At 37.9% G+C, this 22,561-nt stretch overlaps 1 protein-coding gene and 2 long non-coding RNA genes across 7 annotated transcripts in view; 2 read left to right on the forward strand and 1 right to left on the reverse strand.

Moving 5' to 3' along the window:
- The window catches only part of LOC111941547 (uncharacterized), a 108,764-nt gene that overhangs the window by 27,084 nt on the left and 59,119 nt on the right, over positions 1-22,561 (reverse strand). For 3 of the 4 annotated variants that reach the window (XM_086868759.1, XM_086868758.1, XM_086868760.1), the window contains one exon: positions 13,061-13,100. In XM_086868759.1, coding sequence (XP_086724885.1) covers positions 13,061-13,100 — 40 coding nt within the window. Of the gene's footprint in view, positions 1-10,929; positions 11,022-13,060; positions 13,101-22,561 lie in introns of those variants that run through there. The other variant, XR_002870100.2, reaches the window with a different exon arrangement.
- Positions 643-6,535, forward strand: LOC111941549 (uncharacterized). 2 transcript variants are annotated; one of them, XR_002870103.2, is made up of 4 exons: positions 643-684; positions 801-872; positions 3,269-3,327; positions 4,793-6,535. It is a non-coding gene; the product is annotated as an uncharacterized LOC111941549 (long non-coding RNA). The 2 variants fall into 2 exon arrangements; XR_002870102.2 differs by having other exon boundaries at positions 681-724.
- Positions 15,154-22,118, forward strand: LOC111941548 (uncharacterized). Its single transcript, XR_002870101.2, has 3 exons — positions 15,154-15,498; positions 15,961-16,097; positions 20,895-22,118. It is a non-coding gene; the product is annotated as an uncharacterized LOC111941548 (long non-coding RNA).

The following is a 22,561-nucleotide window of genomic DNA, read 5'->3' on the forward strand; positions in this document are numbered from 1 at the left end:
TCCAACAACTCACAGTATCACAAGCACTCTCTCTCTCTTCTGCTCAAAAGTTACACTTTGAATATCTCATTCCTCCTAATACTCTTATCATGAATTAAAGGAGTCTTTTTATACTATTATTGTCCATCTCCATAGCTTTAACAGAAAGATATTTCAGCTGTAAAGCATCTCCTTATTCTCTCTTTCTTATTTAAACTTAACTCTTTTCTTCACTGTTTTTGGTGGTTCTATGATGTCTCCTCTATGTTGATTGTCTCTCTCTCTGTCTTTCTGAGAAAAGGAGTAATCTGTATGTTTATCCAGGTAGTAAAAGAACTAAAAGCTTTAAGAAAACTGCAAGAGTTCATGGTGTTAAGTTTCAGTCTAGCAGTAAAAACTGAAAACCAAGCTCGGCTGGCCAGCGCTGCTTCTCTTCCCCCTCCCCACCTCCACCCCACGGCCTTGTAGGCCTGGAGAGGGGGGAGGAGGCCGAGACAGAGCCTGCTACCTTGTCAGAAGCCGGAAACCAAAGAGAGCAAGAGAATTCTGTCTGTACTTCTTAAGGGGGTGTTTACAAGTTGAATTCACTTTTTAATGGTCAGATCTGCTGTCAATTTTTGGAAATGACTGATAATTGGTCAGGAGGAAAAACTCCCATCAGCCACCAGCAGCTTCAACTTCCTCTCCCTCCAAGCTGTCTTAAAGGTAAAGCTACCCCATGACAGACATGAATATTTTCAACAAGGTAGATTCTACCACTTCCCTGAGCAAATTATTCCAATATTTTAGAGTGCTCTTAGTGATGTTTTTCCTCTTTCCAGGCAGCAGTGTGTACCCTTTCCCTCTTGTCCTGTCACCATGCATCACTGTGAAGCAAGAACAGTTTCTCCTCCGTAAGTACCTTTTTTAGATAAAAGATTCTTTGATCCTCTTAACTTCATCGTCCCCTGGCACAGCAAACACAATTCCTTCAACCTTTCACCATATGCCAAGTTCCCCAGCACTGTAATCATCTTGTTCCCTCAAAACTGGATCCATTCCAATTTTCCAGTGCCTCTCAAATTTTTTTAAAATCATTTTGAATGTGAAAATGTGAACAGATTGTCTCCTGTGAGTTGATGAAGGAAGGATGCCTTTATATCCTAATCCTAGTAATCATTTTTGATATCTCCAGTAGCCATCTGCTTTATCTTCCTTCTTACCATCAGCTGTGAAAATTCACCACTTCTCCATGTCCTTTCTGAATCTTTTCTCCTCTGCGAGCACAATGCACCCAGGTTTCCTGGCACTGAGGTCCCCTCAGTGTTTACTTGCATCATCATACCCCATTCTTTACTCAGCTTTGTTTCACATGATGATATTCAGCCAAGAGGAAGCATATGCTGGGGGTAATGAACAACATGATAGCTTCCTTATTTCCTAAGGGTACAAAGTGCTTCTTTTCTTTGCAGAGAACTGTTTGCTTTAAGAGTTTGAGAAATAAATTCTATTACACTTGGAAGAAGATTCCTTTCTCAGAAGGTTGTTTATTGGATAAACATACAAATGTTGGTGATCCATGAGAATCAGAAAGTAAAAGGTTAAAGGTGAAAGTAAGAGAAGACAGGAATAGTGGAATTCTAGGCAGAAAGCACCATCTGCCTTCATAGCAACTAAGGAATTGTCAGCAAGGATCCAAAAATACAGTTCAAGAAATATGATATCATGGGACACTTGCGTCTATGATATTAACCACTATCTACTGCTTGTACTGAAGACTAAAGAATATGAAGAAACCAGGGCAAAAATAATAAAAAAAAATAGAAGAAATGGAAGATGGGGTCTTATTCTAGCCTTCAGCAAGACTTTGTAAAGTTTCATTATTGTCAGAGCTGAGATTTAGTAGTAAAAAGCTGTGCACTGGGTACTTGAGTGAAAGCAGGTACTTTGAATGGAAGTAGGTTTTCTTTGCAGCTTTTGGGCATCTTTGTTTAAGAGAGGCTGTTGTTGCTGCAATTAAACACAAAATGTAATGCCAATGTGTTTACAGGGCTATTTCCCAAGACAACTGAATGCATTTGTTCCCCATATTTTAAAACAGATATGAAATCTAGGTTCAATCAACACCATGTTGTCAGCCCACAGAGGAAACAAGAAGTAATCTGAACTGGATAATAAAACAGATTAACTTGGAAACGTGGAACTGTGTATACCTGGAATGAGTAAAAAATGTAATTTTCTCATTCCAGGTATACACAGTTACAGGAATAACTGAACAATATAGGAAGAACTGAACAATACAGAGTTTCTTCTTCCTTAAAAATATGTGGTCTTACAGGAAGAGTTACAGCACTTTAGTGTCAGAGATCTTCAATGCACAGACACAGTGACACGGTTTGGCAGTTCTTAAGCCAAAGAGGGACTTACAGACGGACCTGTGATGTCCTAGAACTTGACAGAAGAGAGTTTTCAAGGAGTGTAGAAAAAGGCAGTCAGGGTGACTGCCCAGGGAACAAGAATGAGTTTTTTTTTCCTCTAGATTCTAGGAAAAAAACAGCAATGAGAGAAGAATCATGCAAGAGACCTGGTTCTATGGCAGAAGAATTCCCAGAACTTCTTTATTCTATGGACTGCCAGCTTTGTGATGAACCTACACGACATATCTGTATTAAAATTGTGCCAAAGCAAAAAAATGTAATAAGGTTGAAGGTGGAGATGCGAAAGGAATATATTTAGTGTGAAAAAGAAAGAAAATAACCACTTTTTACCTCCCAAAACCAAGAAGTAGTAGATTCTGCCCCCTATTCCTAATAGTAATTAACAGCAGGTTTTCCATTTAAGTCTTAAATTACCATGCAGTATTATATGCCACATAAACAGTATATACATATATATATGCCACAATAAACAGTACAAACAAAGCTTAGATACACAATGGAGAGTTCACCAACTACACAAGATTTTACATTTTTTGCAGCAGTTTCAGAGTTTCAATAAAATGGAATAAACAACATGGGATCAAAGGGGACACTGGATCAATTTGCAACTACAACTGAGAAACCTGGGATCCATAAACCAGTGAATGGATCTCCCTCATCCATATGCAGGCTTAGATTTCCACTGTTCTGGGAATATTTCCAATGACAGTCCTTAAATAACAGCAATGCAAGTGTTATTCAATAGAGGTCACTAATAGCTACAAGAATTTGCATTATTTTTAAGTCTTTCAATTAAATGTCGAGTGATTTCAGTTAAAAGTCAAAAGTGGAATTGCTAGGAGACAATAATGAAGGTTCTTTCTTTAAAGCAGTGTATCTTTTGGTTGAGAGAAAAGAATGTCACATACTGATAGAAAGAGAAGAATCTCAGGTGAGTAATGCAACCTTTTTCATTGAGCAATAATACTTGACAAAAATTCTGTGAGTCTGATTCAAGTTTTGGGTCATATGTATTAAATCATCCATAATTCTGCAAAGTTACTCCAGGGTAAAAAAATCTCTTACATACAAAGAAGGAGCAAACATGCTTACAAAGGGCAGAAACATAAAGAAATTGAGTAGAAATCCAATCTCCTGAGAGATTTTGATATGCAATGTTATTTCATAAGTAATTGTAAGAAAATTCTGATGAAAATCTGCCATGCCATTAATCTCACTAGAAAACTTCATTCCTGAAACAAACCAAATAACAATTTTCTGTGAATAAAAAGCAATTGAAAATGTTCACAGATATTTTGTATTCTTTCAAAATAATTTATTGTGAAATATTTGACATTTTAATTTCTTCTGGACAATAAACACACCAAATTAACAGACAGCTTGATCATAATGTTATCTTAAAATGCATGTAAAAGAAGATTGGTGATGAATGTATTTACTTCTTCATCTCACATGCTGTATGAAATAATTTCAGCAAACTCTGCTTACTGTTAGATATTATGTTACTTCCAAGGTCAATTTTCATCCACATTATATCTAATATGCAAAGGGTAAGGAATATTTTCCTGGATTGGACAGATCAAATAATCAGTTAATGAGTGGAACACCAATAAAGAGTCTAATGGGGTGTGTGGTACATACATGGAATTATAGGATTTGTAAGTTCCTCCAGAGCATCAGCAAACCTGACATTCTTCATAAATTTCAACTTTTTTGTTCTGGCACAACCTTCCTTTCTCTTTAAAGTGTTTACCCTAATAAAAACCTAAAATTGTATCCTGCTGTTCTGCCCTATGCTTAATCTAATGTAAATCGAGTGTTAGTCCCTCCAAGTTTAGTTTTACCACAGTAAAAATGTTGAAAGGAACACTGAAACTTCCCTAAAAATATTTTTTTTCTCCATCAACATGGCAAGGACCTTTTTGGAAAAAAGATAAATTCACATCACTGATGTGAATCATCATCAGTCAATCATCAGTGATCAGTTTTATATTAAACATTAATCTAAAAATAATGCATTTCTAGGTATTTCTAAATAAATATGATAAAATATATCTATTCAAAGTTTTATCTTTGAAATTATTCTGCAAGGAAAAGTGAATTAATTCCAGTTTCAACTAAAATTTTCTTATAGGAATGGAAATTGATACAATAAATTGAGGGAGCTTATTGTTGTTGCTCTCCAGTCTTTGACTCACACAACTAAAACTGTTTCTTTGAGCTCATCTCTTAGTGCTTGTGCTTAATAATCTTTCAGAAAGTTAAGGCTTCCTTTTCAGTTTTGTGTGTCAATTTAATATGCACTAGCTTAACTAAGAAAATTTTCAAAATGTATTTTAGAGGGACAAACAAAGCAAAATCATGAATTACTGAAAATATTTTCTTTCTCCACCCAGTAGAAAGAAGAGTCTCAGGCTCAGTGAAAGATGAAAGAAAAATGCACATGAATCAATTATGAAAAAGAGAAAGTTTCTTTGAATGAGGAAAAGCTGATTGGAATTAAGATAGGCTTTGTTCATATCTGCAAGTTACGTGGAGAGTACTTTTCAGTGGAACAGAAAAGGGGGATTTGGGAGTGTTTGGCTGCTTAATGCTATAGTGCTTCAGAGCCCATGTGAAAATTTGCTGCTAGCTATTAATCATCTTTGTGTCTCTGCAAAGAAGCTGTTACAATGATGACTATATATCATTACATTCCCACTGTAAGTAACAAATCAGAGTGCTGGGAAAGTTGGATAAGAGCGGCTGGCAAACTTTTAAGCTGTGGAATCTATTTAAATAAATTTACATCACATTTTGCAATTTTCACTGGTATGGGAATCATACTTTAACATGAAACAATATGCTATGTTCATGGGTCCTGGTCTTTTATTCTGTCTCTGAGCCTACTTTCCAGGTCAGCTTTTGCCAGTGCTGACAGCACGCTTTTCTCATAGCCTCTCCTTCTCATAGCCTTTAGTTGCTTTCAAGTTCAATTTAGCACAATGAAGTTGTTATGCATGACAGTTTGGAGAGCAGAATAGGTGGTGGCTGAGCCTGCTGTGTCACTACAGAGTGGGCTCATTCTCTGCAAGCCAGCTCAGTTACTGAAGCCTTGCTGGTGGGACACTGCAGTGGACTTCCAGATGTTCCCATCCTGACAAAAACAATTAGCTTCAAACTGCAAGAAGCCAGAGGGTCACCCTTTCTTTCAGTGAGACTGCACCATTTAATATGCTGCAGCAGATTTCAAATTCATGTTGATTTATCCTGTTCTACTCTTCTTTTATGGTCTTTATTTATAGATGTGTAAAGCAACTGGGAAAGTTTGAGTCTCATATGGTTCAGGAGTTGTATTAGAAATCTAAACCATTGTTTTATGTTTATTTTACAAAGTGCTAGACTTGAAACGTGTCAGACTTAATTCCGTTAGGCTGAGCTGCCTAAAACAGAGCCCTGAGGTTCCTCAAACAGAACCTGTAAGTGTCTCTTCTGCTAACCATCAGCAACAAGCCAAAAATAAACAACCCCAAAACGCTCAAGATGCCAGCACAGATGTCTGTTACAAGAATATTGAAAAGAACTGAAGACCATTTACAAATGGAAAATTATGCAACTATTAAAATTAAGTTCATTTTGAGCCTACATTGAGGTGATGCAAGCTGCCTGTTCTTCGCAAGCACAGCTGGTTGTGTTCATTGCTAAGAACCTTGTAGACCACTGAATTCAATGGTACAATACAGCTGCTACTTTACAGGATAAATATTATTTTATTTTGGCATTAACTTCACTATTGACACAATGATAGGTTTCTTCTTCTTCTTTACCAGGCTCTGGTAGCACTGCTATGACAAAACAAGACAATTGCATACTACTTGACTTCACACTGCTAAGAGCTAGCACCTGTTTTTTAGATTCCCGAGTAAAAAAGACTCTGTTGTCTTGATTATATATATTGGTATTTACTGGATAAACCCATCAAATAATTCTCATTCTAGATTAAAACTTACAGGGAAAAGTGTTTAGAATAATAAGATGCTTCTACCCTCTTTGTCTATTGCTTCCCTTTCCTCTCCCCTCCTATTTTCTTCCTTATTTTTCTGTTTTAAATCAATAAAGGAAAAAATAAATAAAAATAAAGGAAAAAAATATTATCAAAATTCCTCTTTTGTAACCTGCATGGTTTTGTGTTTTTAAAAGGTAAAATTAAATTATGCCATGAAGTCTTTTATGTCTTAAAATTATTTCTATTTATTAAAGAACCAGATAATATATTTAAAATACCTAGTTTTGAACAACATAAAATGCATTTATTACAGATTAAAAAAAAAAATTACAAAATCTGGACTGATTGCAGTTTGAGTTTCAGATGTCTATTTTTTCCCTACTGTTTATTAACCTTCCTTCAACACTGCATGAGTACAACTTTGTGTAATTAGCAGGCTACAACAAAAATTAAAATAATCAATACTACATTTATGTCTAGATATCAATTTATTGGTCAAAAAATGATGATGGAATAAGAATATTTGACTTCTGATATAATTTATTCAAATGTGTCAAGACAACCTTAGCTATTCCTAACTATTGGATACAGAATTTTTTCCCTATACTCATTCATAAAAAGGCCAGATGTAATTTTTGCAATATTGCCACAGCTAAACATTTCCTTATTCCATGAGTGATCTCATGTGAAGAACTTGTGATACATTACTTATGTAGGTGTTTACTTCTTAAGTAGAGGAGTATAATGAGTTGCGTAAGTGAGGAGGCAAGTTAATCTACTGAAGAAAAGGTTGCCTGAACCAGCCTTTAAAATCACAAGAAAAATCCTTGCTTGATGAAGTTTAGCCCAGAAATATGGCTTTGTTGTACTTCTTCAATCACCAGTGATATAGGTCTCAGTGATTTTATCAGTAGAAGATTTAGGTCTACAAAATGGAAAAAAGCCACTGAAAAAAAAAGTTTCACAGGACAAAATAGAATACAAAAAGAAAAGAAAATAGGAAGAACCAGAAGAGCAACACAGCCTTGAAGCCCATTTAGTCTAATTACATGACCACAATAAATGAGTGTCTTAAGCAAAAATGTATGTTGCTGTGTCAAAAAACTAAGACCCTAATTTTAGGTCTATGAAAATAAAGTATTTAAATTCTCTAAGTCACTTTTGTAATAACTTTGTTGTGTCATCATGGCCTCAGTGGAAAAGACAAATTTTGCATGAAAGTTCAAATCTCTTATGCGGCTGACATGTTAAGAAATGTTCAAAAATTTGAAAGCTTCCCTTTTCTTTTATCCTCTCAGTTGAGTTAACAAAAGATTTTATATCTCCTATAAAGCTGTTTAGGTGTTTCAGGAAAAGTTTTACTCCTAATTATCCTGTTTTTATAAAAATTTACTCTTGCAAAACTTACCTATGCCAATGGAATGGCTGGCTTCACAACACATCCAAACCAGGCAAAATCAGGCTCAGGAGTCTTGAGAGTTTTGGTATTTACTAGCGTGGCCTTGTAAATCATCCAGAATTACAGACACCAATTTTACAGTAATATCTATACTTACTCTAGTTGAGTATTGTTGCAATGATGTAATATATTTGTGTTGGCATGCACACACGAAGTGGAGGAAAATTTTTTTTGCAACAAACCTTGCTGCACTGATGCTCTTTGCTGTTGTGCTGTTATTTCATAGTTGTTTAGCATTGCTTTCTCTTTTCTTATTTTCCCAAGAAACATAGTATAAAGAGTAGTGACAGCAGATTTATCCCAGTCCAAGACCATTGCTGCCCAAGCATTTCTTGGAGTAGAGTCACTATGTTGGCTAAATCTTCTGCAAGCAAAGCACAACATAGTGGTGTTTCCATCTTCATGGGACTCAGAGGGGTGCTCTTTGTAATGAAATTGATATTTTAATTTTCTGTTTTCTATTGCAGAGTGAGTTTGGGAGTAATGAAGCATGAAATATCACTTTGGCAATGTATTGGTGTCCTCACAACAATATATGATTTATGCCTGGACCTTTAAGGGCACAGGCTGCATTGAAACCCATAAAGTTGGAAACTACCCAGAAAACACACATGATTCAGATTAAACCAAATATCTGGTAAGGCTGAGGTGAAGAAGTTGATTAACTCATTCTGGAATAATGAGAACTCAGCCAATGCCTAAATTCAGACATTGAGTTTCTTACAACCTGCAGGACATCACTGGCTTCATCTATACACCAAAATACATTGGCTTAGAAACAACTGGAAGAAGGATGAAAATATTAATTTAAACCTGTTTAGCTGCATCGGTGTAGTGTGATGTGAAATCAAGGGCTTATGCACTTGTCAACACAGGGAAACAAACTTGGGAGCCTTTGGATGCATGACCACGATTGACTGCAGTTACTCTTACTGCCTGTGACATACAAGGGAAAGATCACATAAACTAAGTGGAATTAAATAACCTCAGTTTTATTTATAAGCATTGCAAAAGAATCATCCACTACTAGATACTGTATCTCTAAGGAATAGGTGGTTTATCTTTCAGTTGTATGTTCTTTGACAAGTTAAAGCTGGATGTCTGTCTGACCCATAACATTTATGTGAGTTAGGCCTCTGGTTATCATGTTTGTCCTATGATGGCTGTGACAGAGACAAAAAGCCTGTCAGCCAGAGCCAGGTCTTTCTGGCCATCCCTCATCTTGCCATCTCTCCTGACACTTTGCCAAGTGTCTGATCTGGTAATTTTAAAGATTGCTAACTGATGTAGTGACAACTGGGATTGTAGTTTGCACTGGAGATCCAGATTAAATGATTGAGACCTAGATAAAATCTGGTTGATAAAGTGTAATGCCAATTGGAGTAGATGGAACTCTCAGCAGAGTAAGGCAGTGGTGTCTCACCTGGAGACAGCCATTTCCCTCCAGGGCTCCTTTACATCATCACCAGATCATCTGTTGTTACCTACATTACCATGCATGTGGTTTCATGGTCTGGATACAGTTCTTCATTGTTGCCAACAAGGCCTAATGAATCCTTTTACCAGCTAGTTACCTGGGGTGTAACTAAAGACTGTTGTCAGCTGCTGCCTATTCATTGATTTTTGTCAAACTACTTTGGAGGTCTTGGGCTGGTTCCCGATGGACAGGTGTCCATAGAAGGGAATGACAGCAACTTTTGACACTTACTGGCACCCATGTCAACTGCCTCAGCTGCTTTCAGCCTCTTGATGTGGTCCCTACCCATCAGATGAGGCACGCTGGTGGTGAATTTGCTCTGCTGCTGCCTCTCCTGCAGGAGCACTGTGACAAGAGGCTCAGACAGAAAAAAAAATACGTAAGGAAAGGAAAGAGTTTTGTATGGTAAACCCTGCACTTTTGAGCAGAGCATTTAGCAACCAATACCTTTTGATATATAACTAATACAATGGCAAAAATTTATAGTAGTCTTGAGGTCTGGCTATACACACTTCAAAGTCTTGATCAAGCATCAAGACAAATATCAAAATAAATATATTTATATCAAAATAAATATATTTATATTTATATATAAATATAACCATATTAATATATAAAGGATATATAAATATATCCTTTCTTCTGACCTCATTGTTAAAAGAGCAATAAAGTAAGTTTTAAAGGTTCTTGTAGCACACAACACTAGAAACTGGTCATTTTATACTTTCTATTCTATGTGCTCTTTTCCCAAAAACCAAAGTGTTCAATTTATACAGCTGTGCTAAGAGGTAAAGCTTTTTTTTTTTTAATAAGCAATCATCAGCAATTTCTGCACGGCTAGTGTAGGAAAGCACTTAATAAAGACACACATTTGCTGTTTTCTGTATAAACACGCTTTAATATCATGACTCTAATAAGCACCACAACTTCAGTTGTCTTCCAAAATTTGGCAGGCTTCAATAGACTTAGAAGTGTTATTTTCTTTAGGATCAATGAAGCTCAACGAGCCCAAAAATAAAGCTTATCACAGTCTCTTTGCTTCTATTCTATTCTATTCTTTGCTCTATTCACTGCAGACTCTATTTCTCAGCAATTGTATCTCAAAACAGGTAAATATCTGCATTTTTCTTTTTCCTTTGTACATCTTTTATGTTTTGTGCTGTTTTTCATCTGCAGATGCTTATATTTAAACTGGTGTGGCAAATGTCAGGGTTCTTCAGGATCTTTCATTGGACACAAATGACCTGGCATTGAGATTAAGATAAAATAGTCTCAGTTAAAGAACAAAGCTTTAAAAAGACATGTCAAAATGGGTGGACCAAACAAACAAATCTGCATTGTTAGGAGCAGAGTTGGGCAAGCCACAGTCCCAATGGCTCATCTAATGAATAAGCTGGAGGCTGTATCAGCAGTCCGGAACAAACACCCGCAGGAGTGCAATGGGTGCAGTTAATTGTCTTTTTTGCAATTTGTCTTTGATTGGCTCTTTGCAGCACCTGTAAAGTACCCTTGAATGTGTCAGTGGAGGGAAGGCATTGAGACCATGAAGCCATGGCAGCTAAATGTCAGTATGTCAGTAACAACCTTGCACATCAACCAGTCCCACCATCCCAGTGACTTCAGCTGCAGTGTGGACATGCAGGGACGGACAGATAGATGGACAGACCTTCAGCACCTCTTGTCAATTCCCAGGCTCCAGGCTCCCTGTGTTGAAATGACAATTTCATCATGATGAGAGACTCTGCTTATAAGAGGTGTGGAACGCTCACTTACTAGCATTGTTGCTAATTATATTTGCAGCATCCTAATCAGACCCTTATCAGCATTTTCACAGCAGGAAACAGAGCAAAAATAAAAACCAGTTGCTGCTGACCAAATATCACCATCTATGGATGAAGGAGGCACTAGAAGCTGTGCACTAGATGCTTGTACAAGAAGCAAGGGTTTTTCTTGAGTGTTGTACCCAAATCACACTTTGGAGACCACTCTTTTACTAACGAAAACAGCATACGATTGGTTAAAACACTGTGAGAAAGGAACAATTGGCATCTGGCATGCCATATTTTCTAATGGAAAGCAATAGAATTTTCCCAAAAATCAGCCTTGTGGATTACATGCTAGTAGCATGCCCTTCTTAAGACACACACAGGACACAGTAGAGACCTGCAAATCTCTCTGTTGCAAAGCACTTTGGTATAGACCAGCAACATCAACATCACCAGCTATAAGCAAAGAGACATCCTCTGTGGAGTATATTGCTTGGCCATCTGTTGCCGCCGGTTTGTCTACCTTTGTTAAGTTCGAATTAGTTTGTCCCAGTTGCTCCCCTGTTATCCAGAGTGGTCTGTTCCCAGTTATCCATCACTGTAAACCCATCCCTTATTTCCAGAGAATTCCCCATCCATCACCCTCATCCTGCCCTCAACCCCCGTCTGTCTATGTAAACCCAACCCTTTATTCTAGCTCTTTCCCTGCCTGTTATCCCTTCCTCGAAGCCCCATTGATTGTCTAGCTGCCGTCCCTCCCCCGTGTCTCTACCATTGGCTCTGAACATTGTAATCCTCTCCTACGACCACTCCTCTGATGTATCCCCATTGGTTAGTGCTTTCACTGTCCCTTGCCTTTAAAACCCGACGCACAGAGGTGCTGAGGGTCTCGGCTCAGACCTCTTCCCTGCAGTCCCAGTCCTTTCCCTCGTCATCACTCCCTTGCCCTCGTAATAAAACTCGTTCCTGGGAAATTGGAAGAGACTGAGTCCTCTCTCTCCTTTCACCGCGACCTACAACCATTGGGATTCACAGAGCCTGACTGTGTGGAGCTCTGGAGGTTCTGTGGTGGGACGCATCGTGCCCGCATGGTTCCCCACTCTTGGCGTTGCCATCGGCCAGAGTCCAGGACTAGCCAAAGCGTGGAAGGCCGTGAGGAACAGGCAGTGTCAGCCATCCCCGCTTTGCCTCTCTTCCTGAAGGGGTGTCAGAACAAACGTCCATACTGAGGAAGGCAGAGTCCTCCCATGGCTCCTCATTCCCATCTCAGTTGTGCTGATATGACAAATTATTTTTTGGGTCAGTTAATATACGAACAGTGCTTTTCTGATTGTGCAATTAGTTGGTTGATAAACTATTATCAGGAGTAAATGTTCATGGCATAGAACTAAGACACTTCCTCTTTCTCAAGCATCTGTCCCATCACATCAAGTCCACTGACCAGTCTCACAGCATGTTTGTAACTTGCCCATTTAGGATGAATTGAAAACCAAGTCTGGTTTGGGCTAACAATGCTGTCCCATGGATGTCCCATGGTCTCATCCTTTACATATGGCAGGCAGGAACAGGGGCTAGTCTTTGAATATAAATGAACACAATTCAAGATGAACCACATGTCATGAACAATTTTTGGCTCAGACCACATCTTCCATAAACTAGGAACTAGTGGGGGATTTTTTTTTGTCTGCTATGTGAAATAATCCAATCTCCTTTGTACCTCTGGGCATGAGGGGAAAGGAAAAAAGAGCGAAACTGTACTACCAAAAAAATTCAGACTTATTTGAAAAAGGCAGCTGTTCAGCAAGGGTATATTTTTTTCCTTAGTTTCCATGGATTATCTTTTTTTTTTTTTTTTTTTTTTTTTTTTTTTTTTTTTTTTATTGAAGCATCAAAGAAAAAAAAAATCTCTGGTTAGTTTATTGGTTTTTTTTTCCCTGGAAACAACTTTTGCATTAAAAATGGAAAAAACTGACTTACTCGATAAGCATTGCTGGTCTTCATTCTCAGTAGTGGACTCCTGAAAAATGGAATAACAGTTTTATTTTAAAAAATGCTTATAGAGTTTGAAAAATAATACTTTACAGTAAATCATAAAGAGAGCCTATAAGAAATCTGGAGAGGAATGGTTTACAAGAGCATGTACTCACAGGACAAGGGGCAATGCCTTCAAAAAGCAACAGTAGTTTTAGACTGATACTAGGAGGGATATTTTTCCTGTGAAGGTGGTGAGACCCTGGAACAGGTTGTCGAGAGAAGCTGTGGATGACCCATTCCTGAGCAGTGTTTAGAACCATGTGGTCCAGTTGAAGGTGTCCATGTGTCCATTGTGGACCATGGCAGGGAGATTGTGACTAGATGATCTTTCAGGTCTATACCAACCCAAACCATTCTATGATTCTCCGGATATGTAATATTTGTGATTTGACAGAAAGGTTTCCTTTCTGGGAAGATAAATACATTAAAATCTGATTTTCCTTTCCTGATCATAAGCAACACAAACTATCTGCTGTTTGACTAAATCTACAACAGTGCCATTGTTATGAAAAAGACAATTTATTAAACAAGGATATTGAAAACACCCTCATCCTCAATTGAAGACTAAACTTCAAGAAAAAGAATTCACAGATATTTCAGAATAAACCACTTGTGGGAAAATGTCAAGCTGTGATCAGGACAAATGTTTAGTCATAATGAAATCAAAGTGTAATGAGCCATTGCATTTCTAAGAGTGTGAATCAGTGCTTTTCCCTGTTACATAAACACCAAAAAAGTATGATGGCAGTGAGCAGAATTAGAAGAATTCCCCCTACCAGGCATATAAGCAGCTCCCATAACATGGAAACAGGGACGGTTTGAAAGGGGAAATGACACAAGCCTTCACAGCACACTTTCCTTGAGGCTGCCCAACAAATTTTGTGTGGAATTGCTTGTTTATTTGTATTAGTTTCTGTCCTCAGCTTCTGTGCTGCTTTCCAAAGGGCCCTGTGTGCTCCTCACCATGACAGCAGGGAAGCCTTTGCCAGTGTGACTTTTAAGTCACTTGTGCTGCTGTTCATCCAGAGGGTTCTGGAGTCACAGCACTTTTTAACTGTTGCTGGTTTAAAAGATGTGCTGGATCCATAGCGCTGATCACATTCCCTCTGTATACGTGTCGTGGTTTTAAACCAATAACTCATTGGTTTAACTCAAAATTACTCATTTCTTGCTGTGAGATATGGATTAGAACAAGAGCAAAACAGCCATAAAACTTAAAAGAAAAAAGAAAGTTTATTGACAAAATACAATAATAAGAACACCAGAATAAACTTCCAGAAAAAACCTTTTCATCCCCTATCTACCTACTATTCCCTTGTTCACATGACAACAGAGACAAAAACTTTGGAACTTTGATGGTTAAAACAGTCCCAATTTTTGCTACAGTCTTTTCACCAGTCTTTATAGAGAAACAGAAGTTTCTTCCTGTTAATTTATGGAGTTTCTCACAAGAAAACTATTTTTGTTATAGTTTTCTATTGCTCTAATGTTAGCTTCCCAGAGCTGCTATTATTAGAGTTCACTCCTCCCATTTTCACATCACTCTGAGGTGTGTATGGGCCATGAGTTTAGAGATAGCATTTTTACGGATAAGTTATTCAAAGGCAAAAAAAGTCTTCTTCATCTGTTTCTGTGAGCTTCACCAGAAAACAGTTTTCTCATTGCCTCTCAGGGCTTCAAATCTCCCAGCACTTCACTATACCATAATTACTCTACTTTTTACTCAAATTTACACTTTGAACACTTTATTCCTCTCTAGATACTGTATTATGAATTAAAGGAGTTCTTTTCAGGACTTCATTGTCCAGCTCCATAGTTTCAACAGAAAGATATTTCAGCTTAATTAAAGCATCTTCTTAATTCTCTACCTTTCTTGAAGCTTCTTTTCTTTCCTGTCACTGGTAGTTTATAAAGTCTCTTTTCATGTTGATCTCTCTCTCTCTCTGGATAAAAAGATTAATCCGCAAGTCTCATCTGGGTAATGAAAGAGTTAAAATCTTGCCCAGGCTTTTGTAGATGGTTCGGAGATCTCTGCCGAACAGGAGCTGGAGCCGTCTGCGACAGAAGGTTCGTCATAGCTGCTCTAGAGAGTGTGGCTGTCTCTGCTTGCTGCAGGTCTTGAGGTTCTCTCTTTCTTCACTGGGCAGTTTCTAGTGAATTAGTTACAGCAAAACCTGCAGCCGAGCCAGAGATCGGCTCGGCCCGGGCCCGAGGAAAACCTTCCCCAGGCCCCCCCATCTCCCGGCCTGGAGACGGGGCAGGCCCGGCCCCATCCCCGCCCGGCCGCATGGCCTGGGCAGGGACGGGAGGCCTGGAGCTCTGCCACCCTTCACAGCCAGGAAACAAAGAGAACCCAGAGAGCTCTGCTTTTACATTTTAAGGTAGGGTTCACAAGTTGATCCCACTTTTCAATGGCCTAAACTGCTGTCAATTCCCAGCAATGACCGATAATTGGTCAGGAGAAAAGACTCCAAGCACTTCCCAGCAACTCCAGCTCCCTTAAAGGTAAAGTAACTCCATGACAATATGCCAGTTTTCTTCCTTACAGAAGAAAATGGAGAGCTCAGTTGCATTCTCAAAGCTCTTCTCCCTTTTATGTAAGATTCTTTATGAACACCATACCATAGCTTTTTACTTTTGCCTAGTAATAATGCAGGTGCAGTTTCAGCACAAAAATAAAACCTGCGAATTGTTTCATAATCTAGTGAGAAATAAATTATTTCACTTGGCCTTAGCTAGTAACAGAAAATCTGGGAGATGATAATAAATCTTGCTCGTGCCTCACTAAATATGGGCAAGAGTAGTCCTCAACTCCCATGTGCAATCATTTTGCACCTTTTTAGCAGGTACAGTCTGAGCCAAGCACAGGCATCAACAACATCTTGAAGATCTCCACCTGGCACAGAGATGCAGGGATTGAAGGGTAATTTACTACTGGAAGAGGCCACCTTTGGATTATTAATATTCTGAGGAGTAAGAGGTGAGGACAAAAAACAAAAGAAAAACAATGACGTTATTAAAACACAATAATGTGAACACTTAGGAATGTAGATAACTTTCTTCATATAAATAGTCCCACAGAAGTCAACAAAGCTTTGTGTGCTTCACTGTTAGCAATTCTGGGAACTTTTTGCTCTTTTTATTATGAATCATTAAGGTTTATGTGTTCACTGTAGAAATACATTACTGAAAAATTTATATTTATTTATATTGACACAATATACAGCTATGGTATGAATTTCATGAATGCCAGAGACTAAAATACGTTTTACAAATATACTGATATTCATCATGAACTAATATCTTGCAAACTACTTGTGTGTCTCTCACATTCATATTTTTTGTGTCTGGGCTTATCCCTGCAGGCAATTATTTACTTCACTAACTTTCCCACATAAGGCTTCTCATGGGAGTCTAGACGAAGGCCTATCCTTCACCAAAAGGATAGCTGTTTGAGCTCTTCCCTAAGGAAGAAGTTCCACTTCAAGGACTTTCACATGATACTTATAACTAATAATAAACTCCTTCATTAAAATGCACAGGCTATCTAAAGGAAGGGTGTCCTAAGCTCTCCTGATAAAGAGCTTTCTTTGGGTCTCTTATACCCAAAAGAACAGTCACATACATCTGTGATGCTTCTCTGGATAGAAGAGTGCCTTCCAATTAGGCTTCAAAATCCTAGAGACTTGCAGCACCCCACCCAGTGCCTTACTGCGTCCTGCTGAAGTGGAGCCAGGCTGTGAACAAGTGAGCAAGGGGCTGCTGTGAAGTGAATTCCAGGGACACTATTCCAGAACAATAGTGTCTGTGGAGGCAGGTCAGCCTGGCACTGCTGCATGACTAAGGAAAACCAGAAGATGACCATACAAAAGAGGAGTCAGATTGCTGGAGGGTGGTTGACAAATAAGGATGTGGGAGAGAATGCAATGGGAGGAAAAGGAAAGGAAACAAATTGAGGAAACAGAAGGCAAGGAATTAAGATAACACCTCTGAAGGTGAAGACTGACAAAAAAAAAACAAACCCAGCAATGGTGAGCTAAAAGACAGTAATAGGAAATAGTAAATTACACCTTGGAAAATGAATAGAGACCTAAAAGGACTTAACAAAAAGCTGAATGATACACACAAAGCTGTAGGGAAAGACAAGTCTGTATCATGGCCCAGTATTTAGCACTAAGTTTTTTGTAAGAAAGTTGAACAAGATAATTGAAGTCTGTGCTGGAAAACAGAAGGTCTAGAGGCAGACCACACAGCTACTAGATTTCTATACTGGTGCCAGATTTGAAAAGGTGATAGGAAGTTACTGTGGCCTCCAGTATTTCATGCCTTCCTCTTTAAATTTCCAAGCCAACCCTGACAGGGGTGACTTTTATTTTTAGCTCTTAAAGAGTAATTGTCTTGCCTGATGAAAACACTACAAAGCAGGTATTTCCAAAATATTCCTCACTGCAGAAAAACTGAATTTCTTCAGGGAACTGCAAAATATCTCTACTTTAGATAGCACTTAATACAATCCTTGCTCTTTAAAACACATACTTGGTGCTTTTTGAGTTTGCCAGTTCATTGTGCTTGAGCAGATGTGGATAGATACTACTAAGAGTAGTTTTACATTGTATATTAGGAAGGAATTCTTCTCTAGGAGCATGGTGAAGTGCTAGAAGAAGTTGCCAAGAGAAGTTGCGGATGTCCTGGGAAGGTTCAGGGTCTGACTGGATAGGGCTTGAACCAAGCTGGTCTTGTGGAAGGCATCCCTGCCTGTGTTAGGGGAAGTGGAACAAGAGGATGTTTAAGGTGCTTTCCAACGCAAGCCATTCTATGATCCTGTGATCAATCTGCCCAGAGTCTATCTTCCCTCCTTTATCTAGTACTTCACTTACTCTGTGCATTTGGACTGGTGATCTTCTCTGGACAATATCAGTATTGTTCTGTTCAGGGTTGTGAGAGACTGGAATGTTAATGGTTAATGACTCAAAATATTCAGTCATTTGCTGAGGCTAGATTTGCACTCACCACTCAGCTTAGGAGATGGCAGAGAGTTTTTTGTGTACTGGGGTTTGAGCCAGGTGAGGGAGAAGGTTGGCAAGAAGCAGACCATGCAGAGAAAGGATAGTGCTTTTTATTGTGCCAATACCCGTACAAAATTGGTTCAGTTGTAAAACTCTTCCCTTCCTTTCCCCTGCAGGAGTGAGGTTAATTCGTCCCTTCTGATGGGCATAACTGGCTCGACTACACTGATGAGAGGCAGCTGTCATCACTTAGAAAGGCTCCTAAATCATCAAAGACCCCCAAAGTTCCCCCCAGGCCCCCCTTTTGAGGCCTTCCACTGGAGGTCTGCACAAGGTTCACAGTGTTACAACAGAAACACAGCGCTGAAATAGACAGTGTAATACTCTTCCTCCTGCCCAGGGAAGCGACGTTCCACCTAAATCTAAATGCACATTAACCAACTGATCTTTGTGTTTCATGGGCTTTTCCCAGCCCCTGACGGATCAAGACTGTGACCATCACCCCTAAAAATTGACACCAAAATTGCAGCAGTCAAGGCTGGATCCATGGGTGGCGTTACCTTTCTGCTCTTGTCCTTTCTGTCACTTTCTTTCTTTTCCTTATGCATTTTCTTATGTGCTATTTTTATGCTTTTATATTGCTATATTGCTATAGATAATAATAACAAAAATTGCTACATACCTGCTTTCCACTGTAACCAATTTATTCTAAAATGAACTCACACACACACACACATATATATATATACACACAAATATATACATATGTATGTGTATGTGTATGTGTATGTGTATATGTATGTGTATATGTATATGTATATTTATTTTACGTCCCAATCATTCAGTGCCATCTCACTTATTCTGCCCCAAGGGATCTTTTAACAAGAACCGGGGTTACCTTCACCTTCTGGGGCAGGTGATAACAAGAGTCCACCCAGGACATCCTTATAGCCATTGTCTGGTCTTACCAGTTCCATGCTGTTACCTACATAAGGCTTTTAATGCAATGCCTAAATTTGTAGAATACAAATAGAATACTTCTACTGTTTAACAAAACTACAAAGAAACTTTAGTGTTTATATTTATTTCAGTTGGGTATGAATCTACTTAATCAGAAAGCATTTTCCCTCATGAGGCAGACCTTCCTCACAAAGAAGTCTCTGGCACGGAAAAAAAAAAATAAAAAAAATCTACGTCCTATGTATTTGTTGAATGATTTTCCGTATTCTAAGAAACCATTCTCAACACAAAAAATACTGTTCAAAAAAACTACCAGAAAGCAGGACAACAAAGTTCTATTCATTTTCTCCCCCACTCAGCAATGCAGTTAAACCATTTGTGTGCATATCTTGGAACTCTGAGAACACAGTTTAAGTTTATCCTTCTTGTGAGTCCACAGCAGATTAGTTTCAAGGTACTTAGTATCTTGCAGTGTTGCTCAGGTGATTTTGTTACAATTATCAATATTCCCTTCAAAGGCTAATTGTATAGTTTTCATTCACCTTAAGTGTCATTGACTAAGTAAGCAGCGCTGGTGAAAACTATTCACAGGTCTACTGCAGAATTAAGTAAAAAATGGCATATTCAAAACTCTATTAAAGGATTCATTGTAAATAACAAAGCAATATTTCATCTTAGCACTTTTTATTCTCCTTTATTCATTAAATTTCCTAGTAAAGGAGAAATGAGAATGCAAACTTTACAAATCATTGCTGGGTATGTTTTTCCTTAAGCTATGTAAGAATGAATCTGTTCTATATTATACTTGGCATTTTTATATTATACTTGATATATTCATTTTTTATAGCAATAGTGTAGTAATACATGAAAAGCTTGAAAATTTACTCACAGAAAGGAAAAATTTGATAATACTCCATGTATTTACATGCATATTTACATATTTACTATTCCTGCTAAAGCAGCTTTATTTATCTTTGAAGATTTTTCTACGAGTGTAAAACAAACTTTCCTTTGGGAGGTCTGTGAACCAAATAATAAATGTCAAGTCTAAATCCCATATGGAAATTAGTTGGGTTTTATCCTGGATAGTCTTCAGGATGCAAATGAGGATGGGAAGTGACAGTTCTGCTGTCACACTGACAGCCAATTCACAGGCACAGGCATACACTCTGTATCCTTTACCTCCCCCTCACCCCAAAACTCCGTCTCAGCTGCCTACTTTCACAGAAAACCACAAACCAAGGAAAACATATCAGTAATAGTGCCCCGTAAATTAACTTGACATTTGATGCAGGGGAAAAAAAATAAATTGTAAAAGCTTACAAAAACAGAAAACAAAAGCCACTCAAGACATACACTACATGTAGTGTGTATTTAAGAGCTCTGGAAGATGGTTATTCTCTTGCAAGCAACACACTCAGCCCTCCTTCTTCGTTAAGCCAACTTGGTCACTCTTTAAAGCCCCACCATCTACCACATAAAGAAAATCATACCCTGTATGTTCACAAAACAGCCTCCATGGAGCCAAATAACACCAAGGAACTGCTAGCTCTGGGCTCACCTTCACCTTATGTCCCTAAAACTGTAGTTTTTTAAAAATATGCTGTTGTTAAAAAAGATAAAGTGTAATTATTGGTATTAATTCACTTCTAATAAGCCATGCTATCTAAGATGTATGTCAGTATTTTATGATTTGCAAGCAGCCTGTGAAACATGTGAGGCCCTCCTGTATCTTGAAAATTAGATTAAAGTAAACATTTTGGTTTTCCCTGTACTTGAAGTTACAAATATTTTTTTTTCTTTTGTCAAAGAATACTTGAATTAAGAAGAAGCAATTGATGGACAATCACCTGCTTCTGAGACGCTGCTTGCAGCACCCACAGCAGTAGGATACAGAGAGACAGAGCCGACACAGACGTTCAGGAATGTTATTATGCTTTGTTGTGCCTACATGTCCCCACCTCTGTCCCTCTCCCCCCACACCTCTCCCTTCCTCCCTGCCTCCCATCTTACACACACACGCTCCCTTCTGCAGTATTGCATCTCACAACTGCTGGCCTTAGAGGAGTGTACTGCTAAAATGCATAATCTTACCATCCCTTCTTGCTATTCATGGATTTATTTACAAGTCCCCACGTTCTGCTTTTTTTTCCTGTTACTACAGTTTTTTCACTGGTAGGCCTATATGCTTGCATATAGGAATTTTGAATAAAAATCAATATATAACTGGCAAATATTCCATATTTCCATAATTTAGTTCTCTGCTTTTTTTGTGTTTTTTTTAATGCACCATTTTAGGAGATTTATGGACTTACAGATATATGAAAAATGTGTTGCTTGGCATTTTTACTTCTTTACTTTAAGACTTCAACTACTTAAGGTTCTGTTTGTGTAAAATAGCTTGAATAAAATGAATTTATGTACACATGTATATGTGTGTATGTAAATGCAATTGAAATTAAAATGTTCATAAATCCTTGTCAATTATGCTGATTAAGCCCCACTCTAATATGGGCAGTGATAAGTTTTTTTGTAAAAGAGTTCAAGTGTTAGAGAAAGAGTTACTAATTTTAATTTTTCATTTTGTAGAGAGTAAAGAAAAGATTTAACTAGTTGGAAGGAATCAGTTCCTACTTAGCTAATTTTCACTTCTTTAAGAAAGCCTTCCTTAGTACATTTTACAACTGCCAAATGAATACTTCCTTTCTGTGAAGAGAAGAATTTAATTAATTACTTATTTTCTAAATATTTACAGACCTGGGCTTTATTCTGCAAGTTCTTGAAAGTTGCAACACTTACCTGAGTGAACCTCTTAGTATCAATAAATTACTGATCCAAGAAGTTTCTTTTAAGTAAATTTGCTGCATCTGTCTCTAAAATTTAAATACAATTTTAATATTAATTCTATGTATTTTTCTCCTCCCTCTTTTTTTCCTTTGAGATCCACTTGTGCACAAATAATTGATATTGCTTTTCCAGAAGTCAATATAAATTACTTTTACTGAGCTACAACAATAAAAGAATTTCACAACATGTACATATGTAGTATTTACTTTTCCCATCCCATTATTATTTGAAGCAACAAGGTTTTCCTCATAAACTCTCCATATATAAAATTCTATTGCTCTTAATGTGGGCATGCATGTCACATTATTAAGTGAGAGTAATATCTTTCAAAGAGATAGTTAATTTGCAGTCAAATGCAGAACAGTTCGCATTACTATTACTGTGTCTGAAGCTTGAAGTTTATTCCTTCTAGGGCTTGAGGTTTTATTTTCTTCTGTAAATAACCATAGTGCTTTTACAAGACATTGCCTCAGCAATTTAGAGTGGAGGATATTTTTAGACTACATTCACTGGAAGAGGCAGTGAAGTAAGATATACATGTATTTGTAATTCATATTTATACTCTGCTTCTATTGTACTCGGAGCTTCCATCATGGCTGAAATTGGGAGCTGGCATTTAGGCAGTGCAGCA

This window comes from Cyanistes caeruleus, chromosome Z (genome assembly GCF_971803275.1).
Source record: "Cyanistes caeruleus chromosome Z, bCyaCae1.hap1.1, whole genome shotgun sequence".
In the NCBI taxonomy this organism is placed as follows: Eukaryota; Metazoa; Chordata; class Aves; order Passeriformes; family Paridae; genus Cyanistes; species Cyanistes caeruleus.